Source organism: Bombina bombina, chromosome 6 (genome assembly GCF_027579735.1).
Source record: "Bombina bombina isolate aBomBom1 chromosome 6, aBomBom1.pri, whole genome shotgun sequence".
Taxonomy (NCBI): Eukaryota; Metazoa; Chordata; class Amphibia; order Anura; family Bombinatoridae; genus Bombina; species Bombina bombina.
In genome coordinates, this window is record NC_069504.1 from 1010395900 (window position 1) to 1010419025 (window position 23126).

At 40.5% G+C, this 23126-nt stretch overlaps 1 protein-coding gene across 1 annotated transcript in view; it reads right to left on the reverse strand.

Annotated features, from left to right (window-relative positions):
• Positions 1 to 16031: 16031 nt before the first annotated feature.
• Positions 16032 to 23126, reverse strand: part of BPGM (bisphosphoglycerate mutase) — a 135270-nt gene continuing 128175 nt past the window's right edge. Inside the window, exon 3 of the mRNA XM_053718726.1 lies at positions 16032 to 17766. Within this exon, the coding sequence (XP_053574701.1) occupies positions 17588 to 17766 (179 nt within the window). The 3' untranslated portion in view covers positions 16032 to 17587. The remainder of the gene's footprint in view (positions 17767 to 23126) is intronic.

The following is a 23126-nucleotide window of genomic DNA, read 5'->3' on the forward strand; positions in this document are numbered from 1 at the left end:
TGTATGTGGGCCGCACAAAAAGGAAGATAAGGCGTAGGACTAATGAACACATATATAATATTAAAGAAAAAATGGACAACCACAGTGTTCCAAGACACTTTTTAGAGTGCCATGGGAGCAATCCCAGCTCTCTGAAAGTACAAGTAATAGATCAGGTGCCTCATACAAAACCCAATAGACTTTTGACACTAAGAAAATTAGAAACCAGGTGGATATATAAATTAAAAACATTACAACCCCTAGGATTAAATATTGATATTGATGTGGCAGCATTTGTATAAATTGTTCAGGAATGCTTGCTTAACATCTTACTATGTTTTATTTCAATGAATTTTAGCTTTTTAGTGTTTTTACATGAAATTAAATATAAATTTGGTCTATATATATCCATTTGGACACTAATGGGTGGAATAATGTTCTTTCAAGTAAGGTTCGTTTTCTTTCCAGAAAATCTTTTTATTGTTCTTTTAGGTATCAGAGGTTTTTTAACATTGGAATTTTTTAATATTGGAATTTTTATTCCAACTTTTTTTAAAAAAAAATTTAGTGTAAAAAGTTTTTTTTTTAGTGTAATAAGTTATTTTTTAGAGGTATTACTTATATATTCATACATCCAATTCTGAACAATAGGGGTTTAACTGTTCCTGCAGGTACTATTTGTTTTTCAATACACGGAACTCCTTCAGAAAAACCTAGAGACTATAAATGTCCCCATCAGATAATTTAAATGATTTTTGAATCAAGGGTTTGTTTATCAAATCTCCCTATGAGAGAGATATATATAACAGACAGTCTATTAAAATATTATATGTTTTTAGCAAGTAGAATTATTATATCCATTAAGAATCATTATTCCTTTAATACATATGATTTTGAGCATATTCCTTTTCGGTTATTTTAAAGGTTTTTGTATATAAATAGATTCTTTTACAATATGAATTGATCCATATGCAATTTTTACTATATAAAGAGTAAATATAAATTGTTCCCTAATGATAACTGCACTAAATTACGAATAATCAATTGATATTTATATGTTTTTATCTTTGACGACAGTTTTCAAATAGGAATTACAGTGTATCGATCACCCTCTAACAAATGTTTTACTGCAAAATACGTATCTATTTTTTATTTTTTTATTTTTTTAGTTTATTTCTCAGTTTTCACGTTACTTTTGTTACAAATATGTCAGTGTTATATGTATACTTACTATGGTAACCCTTTTAAGTAATTTGCATCAATTTGTTAATACAACTGTGAACATTGCTCTTAGACGATTACAGCGAAGTTAGATTCATTGGGTTTTACACACCCCCTCTTAGCATTGGCTAAAATAATTCCCACCTCCTTTTTGATTGGCCACCGTGCCTTTAAAACAAAAAGGCGCCTTTTCAACAACACCAAGCCTTTGAAAAAGCCCGGCCGAAGTCGGGGGAAACGCGTCAGGCCAGTCACTACAAACTATTGCTCTATTTGGGAAGCAGAACAATCTGTACACAGAAGCAGGTTACACGCTCAGGTTAAGGATCCGGATTACCAATACCTGATGTTGTTTGACTAAGAGCTGAAAGGCGAAGGACCATCTATGCCACTGTTACAGGAGCTGCAGACCCAAGGAGTGTTGTTTTAATGAATATCATTTATTTTTATCTAGTAAGTGCAATCATTATTGTGCGTGTGTCACTTTGTTATTAAACGTTTACACTTGAATCGTGCCTTGTGCGCCTGTTTTTTCTTTTTTGTTTTATGTTAAACATAGACCCGTGAATTTTATTCAGACTCGCACAGATCTCTATAGTAACTGTGCTTCATATAGCCATATAAGTAGAAAATGAACAGGGAAGTATACATTTTGCATGGAGCTCGAAGAGAGCGCATATGAAATATGGGAATACTTTTTAAATTAATTGTTTTTTTAATCTTTTAGCTGACTGTAAATTAACGTTTAGTGTGGGCACCTACCAGTAAGAAAATGGAGGACTCATGTATATAGTATATGAGCCAAAGAACGCTATAAATATCGGATAGGTGGGGGGCGGCCCCTACCTCTGATGAAGCAACCAATGGTGTTGCGAAAAGCGTTAGGCTCCACCCCCCACCATACGGAACACACACTACACTGAGAAACCGGAGCTGGATGAGTAGACAGGTATCACATACATAACTATTGTGATCTGTCAAACGACTAAAGCTCGGTTTTGTGTAGATTGATTTTATTGTAACCCAAGTGGAGCAGCATCATAACAGTTCAAGTTCCTGGCATAAATTGATATATGCAGGCTAGAGACCGCTCACGCTGCTAACCGCTTTATCCTCCATAGGAGGCTGTTTTAACCTGCCACTTTAAAATTAGAACTTTTATATTTATATATATTTGTACACACATATCCTGAGTGCATGTTCATGTATCAACTTACTCATTAAAGTGTAATATTTCCACACAATACGTCCATATGGCCTCATAACACTAGAATCCATCACTGGTATATGCAAATTATATAACACATTTGTAGAGGAATGGTAAGATAACATTCCAGTTTGCAACCAGAAAAGGAGAAGAGGACCTTAGCGGATATCACGAAAGGAGACCAGGAAGAGAGATTATCTATAACCAAGTGCCTTATTCATACCTCATACTGGATGAGGTTGAATCACGTGAGTGTGCATTTACACATTTATTATAGTGAACGAGTTTGATATAGATATACTTCACTAGGAGTGCCCCTCTGTGTGCTTGTCCATTCTCTACTCACTCTCTCTCTCTCTCTCTCTCTCTCTCTCTCTCTCTCTCTCTATATATATATATATATATATATATATATATATATATACACAGGTAGCCCTTTTTCTGCAATCAATTCTCTGCATTGTTAGCATGTTAGATAATATTGGATCTGCACCTATTCTATGCATTTCAATCTGCAGTGATTAATAAGCAGTTAGACACCCTCACCTCAAGCTGCTGGACAGGAAGATAATAGGGAAGTGGCTGCTCTATTGCTAATGTCTGCTCTGTGTACACAAATCAATTTCAGACCTGTTAAGTTGCATAACTTTGCTGCAAAACAAGCGGACAGCTCCACCTACTGGCTATTTTAATTACTGCACATGACTGAAAAAAAGGTTGTTATTCTGAAACGGCGCAAATTGAACCGGCGTAAACCGAGGGCCACCTGTGTATATATATATATATATATATATATATATATATATATAAACAAAACAATTTTTATTCAACTCTTTATTTCTCATGGGCTCTCAAGAGACTATAATCAAGTAAAAGGTAATGTATGCATGCAAGGTGATTACTATTACCACAGTGATCACCTGATTATTAGAAAATATGTATTTTTTTTTATTTTTATTTTTTAAAAGAGGGCTTCTAGGCTTTAAAACAAGGAGTCTTGGGGGTCTCTATGCCTTTTTGATGGCCAATTTATAAAAATTATTTTATTTTTAATAAGTTCTTGGGAGGGCATTCCGAGGTTTGGCGCTCGTGTGGAGATGTCAAACTTAGGGCTGTGCACTAAAAGGGACCAGTGGTCTTCTTAATGGAACTACCCCTTTTAGGCATTGCTGAAGAAACAGACAGTTAATGCAAGTTTATTTTACAGGACACTGAAGGATCAGATACTGTAAGCAGGATAGGTGAGCAGGTGCACTCAGTCTAGAGCTAGAATCTGAGGTAATGCCCATGATAGGGCCAGGAACAGGAATGCCCTCTTGAGGACGAAGACTGGAGTACCTACTTGAGACTGAACACTGGAACAGGATAAAAAAAAAAAGTTGGGTGGACACCCACTGCAGAGTTTGAGTACAATAGCTGGATACTGGTATGTGGCAGATACCCTCTACAGAGCTTGAGTGCAGAAGCTGTAGAATGGCACTTGGCAGAGTACAGGAACTGGACACAGGAAATTAACAGACACCCTCTGCAGAGCCTGGGAACAGTAGCTTGGTAAATGGCACTTGGCAGATATCCTCTGTAAAGCTAGGGTACAGAAAATTGACAGACACCGTCTGCAGAGCTTGAGTGCAGTGGCTGTAGACTGGAACTTGGCAGACACTACCTCCACAGCTTGGATGCAGTAGCTGACTACTGGAAATTGGCAAGTGTCCTCTGCAGGGCTAGGCACTGAAACAGGATACCAGTGCTTGGCAAGCGCTCTCTGCAGGACTTGGGTGCAGGAGCAGGATACCAGTGGTGATGATCTAAAGAGCACAACCAGTGCATGCAAAAGGTCTCCCGAAATATCAGCACAAGTTAAAGCCCTCTGGTGGCACAGAGACAGGGCTACAGGCTGCTAATCAGGAGTCCCAGGTTCAATACCTGTCACAGGTATGACAATTACTACAGTGATCACTTGGCCATTAAAATATATATAGGGGCTTACATAAGGGGCCATGGGGGGTCTCTAAGCCTTTTTGATGGCCTTCTATATTAATGGGTATTGAAATATGTTATCAAATAAACTTTTAGTTTAACATACCCAACACACACAATGTTTGTAACAGCAGGCAAATGCCTTTAAAAAAGGTGAGTCTTGGGTGTTTCTAGGAATTAAGGCAGCTGAAATCGAGTGGTTTAAATATTCCACCCTCCCCTCCCCCCGCCAGATGACAACATGTAGATGTCATCTGCACTAAAGACATAGGGCTAGATTACAAGTGGCATGGTATTTGTTTTTGTTTTGCGTTTTATATACATATACATAAAAAGAAGGTGCAGGGGCAGTCTTCAATTAAAAATCCAAAATGTATTCTTACAGTAGTAAAAGAAAAAAGACATGCGAGGGTACAACTGTGAAAAGCAAAGTGTATCACAGCAATGAAAACGCTAACATGTTTCGTTACAGGGCTGTAATCATAGCTCCCTGTACCAAAACATGTTAGCGTTTTCATTGCTATGATACACTTTGCTTTCACAGTTGGTACCCTCGCATGTCTTTTTTTTTCTTTTACTACTGTAAAAATAAATTTTGGATTTTTAATTGAAGACTTCCCCTGCACCTTCTTTGTATATATTATGTTTTGCATCCTGGATCATCAGAGGCAGCCTTTTTGATCGCTACTTTACCCCAGTACAGATAGACAGCTTAGATACTGTGTGTCGAGGTTGGAGGAAGCCTACAGTTTGTTGGAGCAGCCAGAGCAGGATACGCCTTCTGATTGGGCAACTGGATCACGTGGCTACTCGAAACAAGATGCCCGGATAGGCAAAGCAGTTCCAAATAGAGGATCAGGGAGAAGTTGTTCCCGGCAAGACGCTGGTAGCGTTCGTCACTTTTCAGAATGGATGGCAATACAAGACAAAACAACAAAAGTTCACACTTTTTTTACTCACTATATACCAAATCGACCAATATTCAAATAAATGTACTGCACATTCAATGTCTCTGCGCAACCAATATTCAAATAAATGAACTGCACATTCAATGTCTCTGCGCAACCAATATTCAAATAAATGAACTGCACATTCAATGTCTCTGTGCAATAAGATATCCCTTATACAAAATGAGTTAAATACACGCAGCAGGGATACAGATTTTACACAACACTATATCTTTCCATGAATTGAGTGGGATTGAAAATAAAGTTTTGGAATTAGGTTTGGGTTATGTCCCCACCACAGGCTTTAATATTTTTAACACACTTCTGGACGTGAAGCTAATCAGGAAGTTGACACTATACAAACACTTCCAGAAAGCAGCAAAAGGGGAAGAGTCTGACCCTATGGGTAGCCCCATTCACGTGCAACAGGAACACCACACACATCAGGATTTATTGAATTTTGGGGAACAGTGTGATTTGAGAACTTTGGAGCTACTCCTCATGAAAGGAGGATCGGACTCAGGCTCGGGCCACACTGCACTGCCTAAATTCAAGAAAGCCTCTAGGTACTACCCAATTCAGGACAGAGGTCCAGTAATAGAAAAAGTCTATTCTACGGTAGAAAAGGATTTAACTAATCTATACTATCAGGTGAAACAGTACAAACAAAATATCACTTCAGCAGAGAGGCTGGCACTAAAAAACCTAAGCAATAATCAGGATATAGTGATTTGATCCGCTGACAAAGGGGGGGTCCATTGTCATTATGAACAAGGATGACTTTGTCAAAGAGGCCTTGAGACAACTCATGAACACACAGGAGTATAAAGTGCTGAATTTTTATCCTACGAGATCTTTTCAAAAACCATTAAAAGATCTAATAGATGATGGCCTAGAGTTGGTATTCTTTGATAAGGAAACTAGTGAGTTTCTATATGTCAGTCATCCTAAAATGCCCGTATTCAATCACCTCCCCAAAGTGCATAAATCCCTTACGGAGATCAAAGGGAGGCCCATTGTCAGCGGTATCGGGTCGCTCCTGGAGCATTTGTCAGAGTGGTTGGATGCTGTACTACTGCCTATGATTAGACCACTAGCGAGCTTTGTTTTGGATACCAAACATATTCTCAATTTGGTTTCTAATATCAAATGGAGGGACAGCTATATATGGGTGACAGTAGATGTTAAGTCACTGTACTCATCTATCCCGCATGAACAAGGTCTCAAAGCTGTGAAATACTTCATGAGGAAACACCATACCGGTGACTTTGCCTTATGTGATTTTGTACTAAGGGTCACTGACTTCCTGTTGACTCACAACTTTTTCGAATTCAATGGTCAATTCTTTCTCCAAATGTGTGGTACAGCTATGGGGGATAAGTTTGCCCCCTCCTACTCCAATCTGTTAATGGGTTGGTGGGAGGAGGACCACATATTTGGAGAAAGGGATTCACACAGACAGAACATTGCTTTTTACAAGAGATTTATTGACGATCTTCTGTTTGTGTGGAAAGGGGATACACAAGATGTGCCTATTTTCATTGACTATTTGCATGAGAACGAAAGAGGCATTGAGTTCACCTTGGAGTACAACAAAAACACCATAAACTACCTTGATGTCACCTTAGTAGGTACACCAGGTGAGAAGGTATCTTCCACCATCTATCGAAAGCCCATAACCGGGAACACACTACTGCACGCAAAAAGCTGTCACCCCCGAAATGTGTTCAAAGCTGTAGCAAAAGGGCAGTTTATACGGTTAAAGAGAAACTGCACACATAAAGAGCAGTATGTGAAGGAGAGTAAGGAATTGGAAAGCAGACTTAGGGACAGGGGCTATGGACCCAATATTATTAACAAAGCTAGGGAATCCGTGAAAAACCTAGACAGGGAAGGTCTGTTATTACCCAAGAATGAAGCAGCGGACATGAAGAAATCCTTTAGGAAGAGTCCCCTCTTCATAACAGATTCTTCAGAAGAATATGCTGCAATCTGCAATATTCTCAGGAGGCATTTTAAAATGCTTTCAGCAGATGATGATCTAGTTGATCTATCCAGGCAAGGTTGCCAATTTTCATACAAGAAAAACAAAACCATTGGCAATATGGTATCACCAACCAAACTTAGAACACTTGAGTCAGAGGGATTAACTTGGCTCACAGTCAAAGGGATGCATAGATGTAGCTTCAGAGACTGTGTGGCCTGCGAAAAAGTGATATGTGGTGGGATGTTCAAATCCACCACAACAGGGCAACAGTATGAAATGATCTCCTGTATTAACTGCAGGTACAAATTTGTAATCTATCTGATTACCTGTGAACTGTGTGAGATACAGTACATAGGTTTAACCACTAGGGAGGTAAGATCCCGGATCAGGGAACATCTCTCTACTATCAGAATAGGTAAATCAAGTACTCCTCTGGTACAACATTTTGTACAAATACATGATAAAAAAAACACAGATAGCTTTAAATGGACAGCCATTGAAAAGGTGCCTATACCCTCGAGAGGAGGAGACAGAGAGAGAGAGCCTTGGGCAAGCAGGAGGTGTTCTCGTTTTTAATTTAAAAACGAGAACACCTTCAGGCTTAAATTCAACTTATGACTTAATTAATTATTGGCAGTAACAATCTTTAGGACACACATTACAGATAACTAACTTCATGTGTCATGATCTGTACTCCTCTGGATGTGTTTGTGTTACGACAGTAATGGCGAGTGGTGAATCTGTAAACACACACTGAGGACCATAGAAATACATACAACACATAGAGGAGATAGATGGATACTTACTTTTGACCCAATATTGAGGATCCCCTTCTACTTGGTTAGGCTATGGCAACATAAGACCATTACACACGCAAATAGTACGTAGTTTGTGTTTCCTAGCTCACATCTTTATACATAAACTACAGAAGGACATATACAACATAGAAGCAAGCGGTGGATATATAAATAATAATGAAAAAATATGGGTACCTTTATCTATGGAATAGGTGCAATATTTGTATGAATAGGGTATGTCCACCCATGTTCCCACAGATGTGTGCATGTATAAGGGTCTTTTTTGCAGTGGTAATGTCATGATATAATATGCACCTATAGAAGAAATTATCTAAGCATATGTACTCAAGCTGCAATTTATCTTGATGATATGCAATACTAGTTTTGTGTAACTTTATGTACAATATTTTTGTGTAATTCTTTGTGCTACCGTCTTTGGATATGCAGGTGTATTGTAACTTATGTAGCTAATTGTTTGGTTTGATCAGATGGCCAATGGGAGGAAAGGAGGCCCTTAAAAACAGAATTTATGTTTACCTGATAAATTTCTTTCTCCAACGGTGTGTCCGGTCCACGGCGTCATCCTTACTTGTGGGATATTCTCTTCCCCAACAGGAAATGGCAAAGAGCCCAGCAAAGCTGGTCACATGATCCCTCCTAGGCTCCGCCTACCCCAGTCATTCGACCGACGTTAAGGAGGAATATTTGCATAGGAGAAACCATATGGTACCGTGGTGACTGTAGTTAAAGAAAATAAATTATCAGACCTGATTAAAAAACCAGGGCGGGCCGTGGACCGGACACACCGTTGGAGAAAGAAATTTATCAGGTAAACATAAATTCTGTTTTCTCCAACATAGGTGTGTCCGGTCCACGGCGTCATCCTTACTTGTGGGAACCAATACCAAAGCTTTAGGACACGGATGAAGGGAGGGAGCAAATCAGGTCACCTAAATGGAAGGCACCACGGCTTGCAAAACCTTTCTCCCAAAAATAGCCTCAGAAGAAGCAAAAGTATCAAACTTGTAAAATTTGGTAAAAGTGTGCAGTGAAGACCAAGTCGCTGCCCTACATATCTGATCAACAGAAGCCTCGTTCTTGAAGGCCCATGTGGAAGCCACAGCCCTAGTGGAATGAGCTGTGATTCTTTCGGGAGGCTGCCGTCCGGCAGTCTCGTAAGCCAATCTGATGATGCTTTTAATCCAAAAAGAGAGAGAGGTAGAAGTTGCTTTTTGACCTCTCCTTTTACCTGAATAAACAACAAACAAGGAAGATGTTTGTCTAAAATCCTTTGTAGCATCTAAATAGAATTTTAGAGCGCGAACAACATCCAAATTGTGCAACAAACGTTCCTTCTTTGAAACTGGTTTTGGACACAGAGAAGGTACGATAATCTCCTGGTTAATGTTTTTGTTAGAAACAACTTTTGGAAGAAAACCAGGTTTAGTACGTAAAACCACCTTATCTGCATGGAACACCAGATAAGGAGGAGAACACTGCAGAGCAGATAATTCTGAGACTCTTCTAGCAGAAGAAATCGCAACTAAAAACAAAACTTTCCAAGATAATAACTTAATATCAACGGAATGTAAGGGTTCAAACGGAACCCCCTGAAGAACTGAAAGAACTAAATTGAGACTCCAAGGAGGAGTCAAAGGTTTGTAAACAGGCTTGATTCTAACCAGAGCCTGAACAAAGGCTTGAACATCTGGCACAGCTGCCAGCTTTTTGTGAAGTAATACCGACAAGGCAGAAATCTGTCCCTTCAGGGAACTAGCAGATAATCCTTTTTCCAATCCTTCTTGAAGGAAGGATAGAATCCTAGGAATCTTAACCTTGTCCCAAGGGAATCCTTTAGATTCACACCCACAGATATATTTTTTCCAAATTTTGTGGTAAATCTTTCTAGTTACAGGCTTTCTGGCCTGAACAAGAGTATCGATAACAGAATCTGAGAATCCTCGCTTCGATAAAATCAAGCGTTCAATCTCCAAGCAGTCAGCTGGAGTGAAACCAGATTCGGATGTTCGAACGGACCCTGAACAAGAAGGTCTCGTCTCAAAGGTAGCTTCCAAGGTGGAGCCGATGACATATTCACCAGATCTGCATACCAAGTCCTGCGTGGCCACGCAGGAGCTATCAAGATCACCGACGCCCTCTCCTGATTGATCCTGGCTACCAGCCTGGGGATGAGAGGAAATGGCGGGAACACATAAGCTAGTTTGAAGGTCCAAGGTGCTACTAGTGCATCCACTAGAGCCGCCTTGGGATCCCTGGATCTGGCCCCGTAGCAAGGAACTTTGAAGTTCTGACGAGAGGCCATCAGATCCATGTCTGGAATGCCCCACAGGTGAGTGACTTGGGCAAAGATTTCCGGATGGAGTTCCCACTCCCCCGGATGCAATGTCTGACGACTCAGAAAATCCGCTTCCCAATTTTCCACTCCTGGGATGTGGATAGCAGACAGGTGGCAGGAGTGAGACTCCGCCCATAGAATGATTTTGGTCACTTCTTCCATCGCTAGGGAACTCCTTGTTCCCCCCTGATGGTTGATGTACGCAACAGTTGTCATGTTGTCTGATTGAAACCGTATGAACTTGGTCCTCGCTAGCCGAGGCCAGGCCTTGAGAGCATTGAATATCGCTCTCAGTTCCAGAATATTTATCGGTAGAAGAGATTCTTCCCGAGACCAAAGACCCTGAGCTTTCAGGGATCCCCAGACCGCGCCCCAGCCCATCAGACTGGCGTCGGTCGTGACAATGACCCACTCTGGTCTGCGGAACGTCATCCCTTGAGACAGATTGTCCAGGGACAGCCACCAACGGAGTGAGTCTCTGGTCCTCTGATTTACTTGTATCTTCGGAGACAAGTCTGTATAGTCCCCATTCCACTGACTGAGCATGCACAGTTGTAATGGTCTTAGATGAATGCGCGCAAAAGGAACTATGTCCATCGCCGCTACCATCAACCCGATCACTTCCATGCACTGAGCTATGGAAGGAAGAGGAACGGAATGAAGTATCCGACAAGAGTCTAGAAGTTTTGTTTTTCTGGCCTCTGTTAGAAAGATCCTCATTTCTAAAGAGTCTATAATTGTTCCCAAGAAGGGAACCCTTGTTGACGGGGATAGAGAACTCTTTTCCACGTTCACTTTCCAGCCGTGAGATCTGAGAAAGGCCAGGACAATGTCCGTGTGAGCCTTTGCTTGAGGAAGGGACGACGCTTGAATCAGAATGTCATCCAGGTAAGGTACTACTGCAATGCCCCTTGGTCTTAGCACCGCTAGAAGGGAGCCTAGTACCTTCGTGAAAATCCTTGGAGCAGTGGCTAATCCGAAAGGAAGCGCCACGAACTGGTAATGTTTGTCCAGGAATGCAAACCTTAGGAACCGATGATGTTCCTTGTGGATAGGAATATGTAGATACGCATCCTTTAAATCCACCGTGGTCATGAATTGACCCTCCTGGATGGAAGGAAGAATAGTTCGAATGGTTTCCATCTTGAAAGATGGAACCTTGAGAAACTTGTTTAAGATCTTGAGATCTAAGATTGGTCTGAACGTTCCCTCTTTTTTGGGAACTATGAACAGATTGGAGTAGAACCCCATCCCTTGTTCTCTTAGTGGAACAGGATGAATCACTCCCATTTTTAACAGGTCTTCTACACAATGTAAGAACGCCTGTCTTTTTATGTGGTCTGAAGACAACTGAGACCTGTGGAACCTCCCCCTTGGGGGAAGTCCCTTGAATTCCAGAAGATAACCCTGGGAGACTATTTCTAGCGCCCAAGGATCCAGAACATCTCTTGCCCAAGCCTGAGCGAAGAGAGAGAGTCTGCCCCCCACCAGATCCGGTCCCGGATCGGGGGCCAATATTTCATGCTGTCTTGGTAGCAGTGGCAGGCTTCTTGGCCTGCTTTCCCTTGTTCCAGCCTTGCATTGGTCTCCAAGCTGGCTTGGCTTGAGAAGTATTACCCTCTTGCTTAGAGGACGTAGCACTTTGGGCTGGTCCGTTTTTACGAAAGGGACGAAAATTGGGTCTATTTTTCGCCTTGAAAGGCCGATCCTGAGGAAGGGCGTGGCCCTTACCCCCAGTGATATCCGAGATAATCTCTTTCAAGTCAGGGCCAAACAGCGTTTTCCCCTTGAAAGGAATGTTTAGTAGCTTGTTCTTGGAAGACGCGTCAGCCGACCAAGATTTCAACCAAAGCGCTCTGCGCGCCACAATAGCAAACCCAGAATTCTTAGCCGCTAACCTAGCCAATTGCAAAGTGGCGTCTAGGGTGAAAGAATTAGCCAATTTGAGAGCATTGATTCTGTCCATAATCTCCTCATAAGGAGGAGAATCACTATCGAGCGCCTTTATCAGTTCATCAAACCAGAAACATGCGGCTGTAGTGACAGGGACAATGCATGAAATTGGTTGTAGAAGGTAACCCTGCTGAACAAACATCTTTTTAAGCAAACCTTCTAATTTTTTATCCATAGGATCTTTGAAAGCACAACTATCCTCTATGGGTATAGTGGTGCGTTTGTTTAAAGTAGAAACCGCTCCCTCGACCATGGGGACTGTCTGCCATAAGTCCTTTCTGGGGTCGACCATAGGAAACAATTTTTTCAAATATGGGGGGAGGGACGAAAGGAATACCGGGCCTTTCCCATTCTTTATTAACAATGTCCGCCACCCGCTTGGGTATAGGAAAAGCTTCTGGGAGCTCCGGCACCTCTAGGAACTTGTCCATTTTACATAGTTTCTCTGGGATGACCAACTTTTCACAATCATCCAGAGTGGATAATACCTCCTTAAGCAGAATGCGGAGATGTTCCAACTTAAATTTAAATGCAATTACATCAGGTTCAGCTTGTTGAGAAATGTTCCCTGAATCAGTAATTTCTCCCTCAGACAAAACCTCCCTGGCCCCCTCAGATTGGGTTAGGGGCCCTTCAGAGATATTAATATCAGCGTCGTCATGCTCTTCAGTAACTAAAACAGAGCAGCCACGCTTACGCTGACAAGGGTTCATTTTGGCTAAACTGTTTTTGACAGAATTATCCATTACAGCCGTTAATTGTTGCATAGTAAGCAGTATTGGCGCGCTAGATGTACTAGGGGCCTCCTGAGTGGGCAAGACTCGTGTAGACGAAGGAGGGAATGATGCAGTACCATGCTTACTCCCCTCACTTGAGGAATCATCTTGGGCATCATTGTCATTATCACATAAATCACATTTATTTAAATGAACAGGAATTCTGGCTTCCCCACATTCAGAACACAGTCTATCTGGTAGTTCAGACATGTTAAACAGGCATAAACTTGATAATAAAGTACAAAAAACGTTTTAAAATAAAACCGTTACTGTCACTTTAAATTTTAAACTGAACACACTTTATTACTGCAATTGCGAAAAAACATGAAGGAATTGTACAAAATTCACCAAATTTTCACCACAGTGTCCCAAAGCCTTAAAAGTATTGCACACCAAATTTGGAAGCTTTAACCCTTAAAATAACGGAACCGGAGCCGTTTTAACACTTTAACCCCTTTACAGTCCCTGGTATCTGCTTTGCTGAGACCCAACCAAGCCCAAAGGGGAATACGATACCAAATGACGCCTTCAGAAAGTCTTTTCTAAGTATCAGAGCTCCTCTCACATGCGACTGCATGCCATGCCTCTCAAAAACAAGTGCGCCACACCGGCGCGAAAATGAGGCTCTGCTTATGCTTTGGGAAAGCCCCAGAGAAATAAGGTGTCTAATACAGTGCCTGCCGATATTATAATATCAATAAACCCAGATAAAATGATTCCTCAAAGCTAAATATGTTTTAAAACTGAATCGATTTAGCCCAGAAAAGTCTACAATCTTAATAAGCCCTTGTGAAGCCCTTATTTACCATCGTAATAAACATGGCTTACCGGATCCCATAGGGAAAAATGACAGCTTCCAGCATTACATCGTCTTGTTAGAATGTGTCATACCTCAAGCAGCAAGAGACTGCACACTGTTCCCCCAACTGAAGTTAATTGCTCTCAACAGTCCTGTGTGGAACAGCCATGGATTTTAGTTACGGTGCTAAAATCATTTTCCTCATACAAACAGAAATCTTCATCTCTTTTCTGTTTCTGAGTAAATAGTACATACCAGCACTATTTTAAAATAACAAACTCTTGATTGAATAATAAAAACTACAGTTAAACACTAAAAAACTCTAAGCCATCTCCGTGGAGATGTTGCCTGTACAACGGCAAAGAGAATGACTGGGGTAGGCGGAGCCTAGGAGGGATCATGTGACCAGCTTTGCTGGGCTCTTTGCCATTTCCTGTTGGGGAAGAGAATATCCCACAAGTAAGGATGACGCCGTGGACCGGACACACCTATGTTGGAGAAATAGGGCGCTTGTTTTAAACATTTTATTCAGCTAGGACTACGGCTGGGAAGCCGTAACGCGTCAGCTGTTGCACTTTTTTCCTCCCAGTGTCAGCCATCTGACTGCTGTCAGTTCATAGAGGAACATTGTCTGATAGTATATGCTGATATATGTACTATTTAGTACAAGTTTGAAGTTTTTTTATGCTGTAGCGATATTGTTAATAATAAACACTACTTGGACATCCACCGGTGCTCCTGTTTCTACTTTTTACCCGGGCAATACAAGACACCATGACCGGTAAGTGGGTGAGGTCACAGAGTGACTCTATAGTTATGTATGTACACACTGTTTAGTAACCCTACCGGTAGTGACTTTCAATCCCACTCCCCTTGGGAATATTTGCTTACGGGACATTTATATCTATGAATTACGTTCCTCACCATAATCAACTGTAAAGGCACTGAATCTGTATATACACACACACGTATATACATATACATACACACACACATATATATATATATATATATATATACACACACACTATATGTGTATATATATATCTATATATGTATGTATATTATATATATATATACACACACACTATATGTGTATATATATATCTATATATCTATATATCTATATATCTATATATATATATATATATATAAACATGAAAGGGAACTGCACTCCAAGACCGGACCAGGTACATATCCAATGGCTCAGCAACATCCCAGCCCTGGGTGCTAAAAAGCACTCCCAATAAGCTGTGATGTCACCAGAGTCACAGGCAGTTAACCCCAGTCCGGAATGGGTGCAAGAAACAGGGGGATTACAAACAAAAAATAATCATACAACACATAGACACCCAGCACTCACCAGCTAGCTCACAGCTAAGATAAAATCACAACTGGAAAGGTTAGTTACCGCATCTGGCCAAATGGGAAAAGCTCAGGCACCACGTCAAGGTCCTTTCCACAGCCTGAGTCCCTAACACAGCCACACCATGCGAGCTTTCAAAGCCAAACAAACTTAGAACAAAGGAGGTGTGCACAGGTGGATGTAATCACCCAGAGAAATACAAAACATGAAAGGGAACTGCACTCCAAGACCGGACCAGGTACATATCCAATGGTTCAGCAACATCCCAGCCCTGGGTGCTAAAAAGCACTCCCAAAAAGCTGTGATATCACCAGAGTCACAGGCAATGTGTTGTATTATTATTTTTTGTTTGTAATCCCCCTGTTTCTTGCACCCATTCCAGACTGGGGTTAACTGCTTGTGAATCTGGTGACATCACAGTTTTTTGGGAGTGCTTTTTGTCATAGTGATCATCAAGTAGCCAATCAGGAGAGAGAGAAGGGTGCCTGAATTCCGCATATCTATTTTGATTGGATGAAGATCACTGCAAGAAATACCAGAAATTGTAGTCCTAGTCCTTTGCCAGCAATGCAAAAGTCTACAAATGTGAATGCCCCACATACTTCAACGTGCACATGCCTGGATTGCATGACAAGGCAAATATCTCTGCTAATAAAACAACACAAGCAAGTTCTAACAACACCTTTATTTGGCTAGTTAGAAAAGCAGTCTTCGTCTTTTTTTTCTCCTAGGGAACAGTTCAAACAATGAACAACAAAGGGTTTAATCCAAAATAACTGCTTATATGTTTTGAGGAACAGGTTTTCATAAAATTCAATTCAAATTTACTCTTATTATTACAGCAAAGATATAATTTCTGAACAATTCTCACAATTTAAGAGATTAAAACTCTAGAAATGTTGTTTTTTAGTTTAAAGGTGTGAAACAAGCTATTCTACATGCCACTTTCTAGACATGATTTGCAAACAATGAACTAGATCAGAACAGCAACAATCTTCTTACTACCAGTCATTAGGTTCATAACTGGGTGCTTATCTAGTTTCACCCTCTGATGTTGCTTGAGGTAAGAGGTTGATTTAAAGGGATATGAAACCCAAAGATTTTCTTTTGTGATTCAGAGCATAACATTTAAAAAAAAATTCCAATTTTCTTCTATTATCAAATTTGCTTCATTCTCATGATATTCTAGGTAGGTATCTGGAGCACTACATGGCAGGAATTAGTGCTGCCATCTAGTGCTTCTGGAAATGGATAACAATCTAGCAGGAACAGTAAAAAAAGTTATTTTAAAATGACCATTGTTTGTGGTCACTTTTAAATGGCTGCCAAGCTCTGCCCACTGATGACATCACAATCTGGGCTGCATTAAAGGCTTCACTAGTTACAAAAGACTCACTAATTGGATTCAATAGACTTCCAATGCAATTCAGCAGAGTGCATAGATGCAGCCCAGATTGTGATGTCATCAGTTGGCAACCATTTCAAAGTGACCATAAACAGTAGTCATTTTAAAATAAACATTTTTATTGTTACTGCTACAGAATATAAAAAGGGTGCAGGAGGATATTTGCAGCTTAATATAAAGTATGACTAAGGTGTAGACTGTCCCTTTAAAATGGAATGCTTTATTTAAACCATGAAAGAAAAGTTTGGGTTTCATATCCCTTTAAGGTGTAATAATAATAAGCAAAACACAACAAAAACTTTTGTAAGGAATTTTACATTCACGAAAAATAAACTCTAATAAAACAATTTACATAAAATATACATACAGAAGCAAAAATAAATATTTCTTTCCTACAAGTCAGAATATTATTTTTAAAATAAAGTTGGAAATACGCTGTTAAATATATTTTTAAAAAATATATATTTAATTATTTGTTATAAATTAACTGTCCCTAACATCAAAAATGATAAAAGTTACAACTTTACAAGTTCACATTTTGCAAATGCATTATTTAAAGGGAGTGACAAACAAACTGTTCACTAAGGTGTAAAGGCCAATACTATTCATTAAATAATATTTAAAGATATGCCTGTGAACAAATCGCCAAACACAGTCTTTGTATACAGAAAAAAGTTCCAATATTTACAAACGCCTATTTGAACGTGTGTCCAGAAATTGATCCTATGCACATTGCTTGCTACAAATCCAGAGCAAAGTAACACAAAAAGCACCAATGGTTCCCCCTTACAGCAAAGGGTTACATTTCAAGAAATTCTTATTTATTGTTAGGCTGAACTTTGCCTTGATCTTCCACTTTCTTTATAGCAACTTGGATAGCCTGTTGATCACCCAAGAACTCATGAGGCTTTACTGGACGTAGATTCTCATCGAGCTCAAGAAGCACAGGAACACCAGTTGGAAGTGAAATGTTTATTATGTCAGTGTCGGAGATTCCTGTCAAAGAAGACCAAGAGAAAATGGTTAAATGCAGACCATAAAATAACCTCTTCCCTCCCTCCCCATCACCCCACTAACTAATATTTAGTGTACTTTTATATAAATCACACTGTAACTACAATTACAGACAATTCCCATAGTTAAGGAAACTAACAAAAAGAAGTGTTCAAATGGGAATGCACATAGCTAGATAGGTATCTATATTGGATGTTACCCATCCAGGGTGCAAGGTCTTTCACAAAGGTCATTTTTGTTTAAAGACTTGCTATACCCTAGTACTTCCCATACAGTGTTCCTCTTATGTCTAAACTTCCTATCCCTTTAATTGTACAAATCCAAAGTCTATTATCCTACTAGTAAAATCAATAGTCTACTAGCCTCCCACTTGCGTATTCTAAATTTTTTAAGACCTGCTACACCCTAGCAACCCCTATATAGCATTCCTCTTTTGTGTAAAACGTCCTATCCCTTTCATTTTACATACTCAACGTCTATACCCTTTTTCATATGACAACCCTCACTCTTCAGTAATCTCTCTTATCTAAACCTCTTATCTTTACTCTGCCCGATTGATGGGTTTTCTCTGCTGTAGATTACCTAAAAGTGCATTTTCTATGACTGTTGCTTAAAAATAGAAAAATATATGAAAAAAAGCAGCATTTTACCTTTTCATGCAACTATTTTTGTTATTTTTCATTTTTGAGTATGATCTGCTTAATTATATACATTATATTGAAGCAATAATCCAGTAAGGGTTAACTATCTAGTTAAAGTCAGTTTCAGAGCAGCAATGCATTACTTAAAGGGACATAATACTCATATGCTAAATCACATGAAATTGATGCAGTATAACTGTAAAACGCTCACAGGAAAATATCACCTGAGCATCTCTATGTAAATAAGGAACATATTTTACCTCACAATTTCCTCAGCTCAGCAGAGTAAGTTCTGTGTAAAAAGTTATACTTCAGCTGCTGTCTAGCTGCAGGTAAAAAAACATAATTTATGCTTACCTGATAAATTCCTTTCTTCTGTAGTGTGATCAGTCCACGGGTCATCATTACTTCTGGGATATTACTCCTCCCCAACAGGAAGTGCAAGAGGATTCACCCAGCAGAGCTGCATATAGCTCCTCCCCTCTACGTCACTCCCAGTCATTCGACCAAGGACCAACGAGAAAGGAAAGGCCAAGGGTGAAGTGGTGACTGGAGTATAAATTAAAAAATATTTACCTGCCTTAAAAACAGGGCGGGCCGTGGACTGATCACACTACAGAAGAAAGGAATTTATCAGGTAAGCATAAATTATGTTTTCTTCTGTTAAGTGTGATCAGTCCACGGGTCATCATTACTTCTGGGATACCAATACCAAAGCAAAAGTACACGGATGACGGGAGGGATAGGCAGGCTCTTTATACAGAAGGAACCACTGCCTGAAGAACCTTTCTCCCAAAAATAGCCTCCGAAGAAGCAAAAGTGTCAAATTTGTAAAATTTGGAAAAAGTATGAAGCGAAGACCAAGTTGCAGCCTTGCAAATCTGTTCAACAGAGGCCTCATTCTTGAAGGCCCAAGTGGAAGCCACAGCTCTAGTAGAATGAGCTGTAATTCTTTCAGGAGGCTGCTGTCCAGCAGTCTCATAAGCTAAACGAATTATGCTACGAAGCCAAAAAGAAAGAGAGGTAGCGGAAGCTTTTTGACCTCTCCTCTGCCCAGAGTAAATGACAAACAGAGAAGACGTTTGTCGAAATTCCTTAGTTGCCTGTAAGTAAAATTTTAGAGCACGGACTACATCCAGGTTGTGCAGTAGACGTTCCTTCTTTGAAGAAGGATTTGGGCATAAAGAAGGAACAACAATCTCTTGATTGATATTCCTGTTAGTAACTACCTTAGGTAAGAACCCAGGTTTAGTACGCAGGACTACCTTATCCGAATGAAAAATCAAATAAGGAGAATCACAATGTAAGGCTGATAATTCAGAGACTCTTCGAGCCGAGGAAATAGCCATTAAAAATAGAACTTTCCAAGATAACAACTTTATATCAATGGAATGAAGGGGTTCAAACGGAATGCCCTGTAAAACATTAAGAACAAGGTTTAAACTCCATGGTGGAGCAACAGTTTTAAACACAGGCTTAATTCTGGCCAAAGCCTGACAAAAAGCCTGGACGTCAGGAACTTCTGACAGACGTTTGTGTAACAGAATGGACAGAGCTGAGATCTGTCCCTTTAATGAACTAGCAGATAAACCCTTTTCTAAACCTTCTTGTAGAAAAGACAATATCCTAGGAATCCTAACCTTACTCCAAGAGTAACCTTTGGATTCACACCAATATAGGTATTTACGCCATATCTTGTGGTAAATCTTTCTGGTAACAGGTTTCCTAGCCTGTATTAAGGTATCAATAACTGACTCAGAAAATCCACGTCTTGATAAAATCAAGCGTTCAATTTCCAAGCAGTCAGCTTCAGAGAAGTTAGATTTTGATGTTTGAAGGGACCCTGTATCAGAAGGTCCTGTTTCAGAGGTAGAGACCAAGGTGGACAGGATGACATGTCCACCAGGTCTGCATACCAAGTCCTGCGTGGCCACGCAGGTGCTATTAGAATCACTGATGCTCTCTCTTGTTTGATTCTGGCAATCAATCGAGGAAGCAACGGGAAGGGTGGAAACACGTAAGCCATCCTGAAGTCCCAAGGTGTTGTCAGAGCATCTATCAGGACTGCTCCTGGATCCCTGGATCTGGACCCGTAACGAGGAAGCTTGGCGTTCTGTCGAGACGCCATGAGATCTATCTCTGGTTTGCCCCAACGTCGAAGTATTTGGGCAAAGACCTCCGGATGAAGTTCCCACTCCCCCGGATGAAAAGTCTGACGACTTAAGAAATCCGCCTCCCAGTTCTCCACTCCCGGGATGTGGATTGCTGACAGGTGGCAAGAGTGAGACTCTGCCCAGCAAATTATCTTTGATACTTCCATCATAGCTAGGGAGCTTCTTGTCCCTCCCTGATGGTTGATGTAAGCTACAGTCGTGATGTTGTCCGACTGAAACCTGATGAACCCCCGAGTTGTCAACTGGGGCCAAGCCAGGAGGGCATTGAGAACTGCTCTCAATTCCAGAATGTTTATTGGCAGGAGACTCTCCTCCTGACTCCATTGTCCCTGAGCCTTCAGAGAATTCCAGACGGCACCCCAACCTAGAAGGCTGGCGTCTGTTGTTACAATTGTCCAGTCTGGTCTGCTGGATAGCATCCCCCTGGACAGATGTGGCCGAGAAAGCCACCATAGAAGAGAATTTCTGGTCTCTTGATCCAGATTCAGAGAAGGGGATAAGTCTGAGTAATCCCCATTCCACTGACTTAGCATGCACAGTTGCAGTGGTCTGAGGTGTAAGCGTGCAAAGGGTACTATGTCCATTGCCGCTACCATTAAGCCGATTACCTCCATGCATTGAGCCACTGACGGGTGTTGAATGGAATGAAGGGTGCGGCAAGCACTTTGAAGTCTTGTTAGCCTGTCCTCTGTCAGGTAAATCTTCATTTCTACAGAATCTATAAGAGTCCCCAGGAAGGGAACTCTTGTGAGTGGAACGAGTGAACTTTTCTTTTCGTTCACCTTCCATCCATGTGACCTTAGAAATGCCAGCACTAACTCTGTATGAGACTTGGCAGTTTGAAAGCTTGAAGCTTGTATCAGAATGTCGTCTAGGTATGGAGCTACCGAGATTCCCCGCGGTCTTAGTACCGCCAGAAGAGCACCCAGAACCTTTGTGAAGATTCTTGGAGCTGTAGCCAATCCGAATGGAAGAGCCACAAACTGGTAATGCCTGTCTAGGAAGGCAAACCTTAGGTACCGATAATGATCTTTGTGAATCGGTATGTGAAGGTAAGCATCTTTTAAATCTACAGTGGTCATGTATTGACCCTCTTGGATCATAGGTAAAATTGTCCGAATAGTCTTTTTTTTATCTCAGTCAAACTATAATTCTCACAGCTCTGCTGAGAGAAATTACCTCCCTCAAAATAAGTTTGAAGACCCCTGAGCTCTGTAGAGATGAACCGGATCATGCAGGGAATACAATGAGTTGCTGACTGAAATATTTGATGCATAGAAAAAGCGCCAAAAAACGGCCCCTCCCCCTCACACACAGCAGTGAGGGAGAACAGAAACTGTCAGAAAAACAGATTAAGCAACTGCCAAGTGGAAAAATAGTGCCCAAACATTTATTCACACAGTACCTCAGCAAATGAAAACGATTTTACATTCCAGCAAAAACGTTAAACATAATCTCTAGTTATTAAACAGCTTTATGTATTTCTTACAGTGAAATTCTAGTGAAGTACCATTCCCCAGAATACTGAAGTGTAAAGTATACATACATGACATTATATCGGTATGGCAGGATTTTCTCATCAATTCCATTGTCAGAAAATAAAAACTGCTACATACCTCTATGCAGATTCATCTGCCCGCTGTCCCCTGATCTGAAGTTTACCTCACTCCTCAGATGGCCGAGAACAGCAATATGATCTTAACTACTCCGGCTAAAATCATAGCAAAACTCTGGTAGATTCTTCTTCAAACTCTGCCAGAGAGGTAATAACACACTCCGGTGCTATTTTAAAATAACAAACTTTTGATTGAAGATATAAAACTAAGTATAATCACCATAGTCCTCTCACACATCCTATCTAGTCGTTGGGTGCAAGAGAATGACTGGGAGTGACGTAGAGGGGAGGAGCTATATGCAGCTCTGCTGGGTGAATCCTCTTGCACTTCCTGTTGGGGAGGAGTAATATCCCAGAAGTAATGATGACCCGTGGACTGATCACACTTAACAGAAGAAAAAATAATAAATTAACTGCAGCCAATCAGCATCAACAGTGTTGAGGTCATGAACTCTTTTTACTCTTTAACTCTCATGAGATTTCATAGTAAACTTCCTTAAACTGAATAGGGAAATAACATGAGTCTCACTCCCTTGCCTGTCCTGGGACAGACATACTGATTTGCTGCTTAGAGTCCTTTGCAGTGGGGTGTGAATACTTAGGACATTTTGAGGTAAAATATCTTTCTTTTTTACATAGAGATGTTCAGGTGATATTTTCTAGTCAGCTTTATACAGCTATGCTGCAACACTTTCAAGTGTTTCAACATTTGGGTATCATGGCCCTTTTATTGTAGATGAAGGCAGCCAGTGACCCAATGACAAGAGACATATGTGCGTAGTAACCAATCTCCAGTTATGTCCAGCTGAGGAGCAGAAGTATATTGCTGCTTTGGAGATGATGAAGCCATTTACATGGGTTTATATGCATGCAACAGTGCAATAACAAAATGGTCTAACACATTGGTGTATT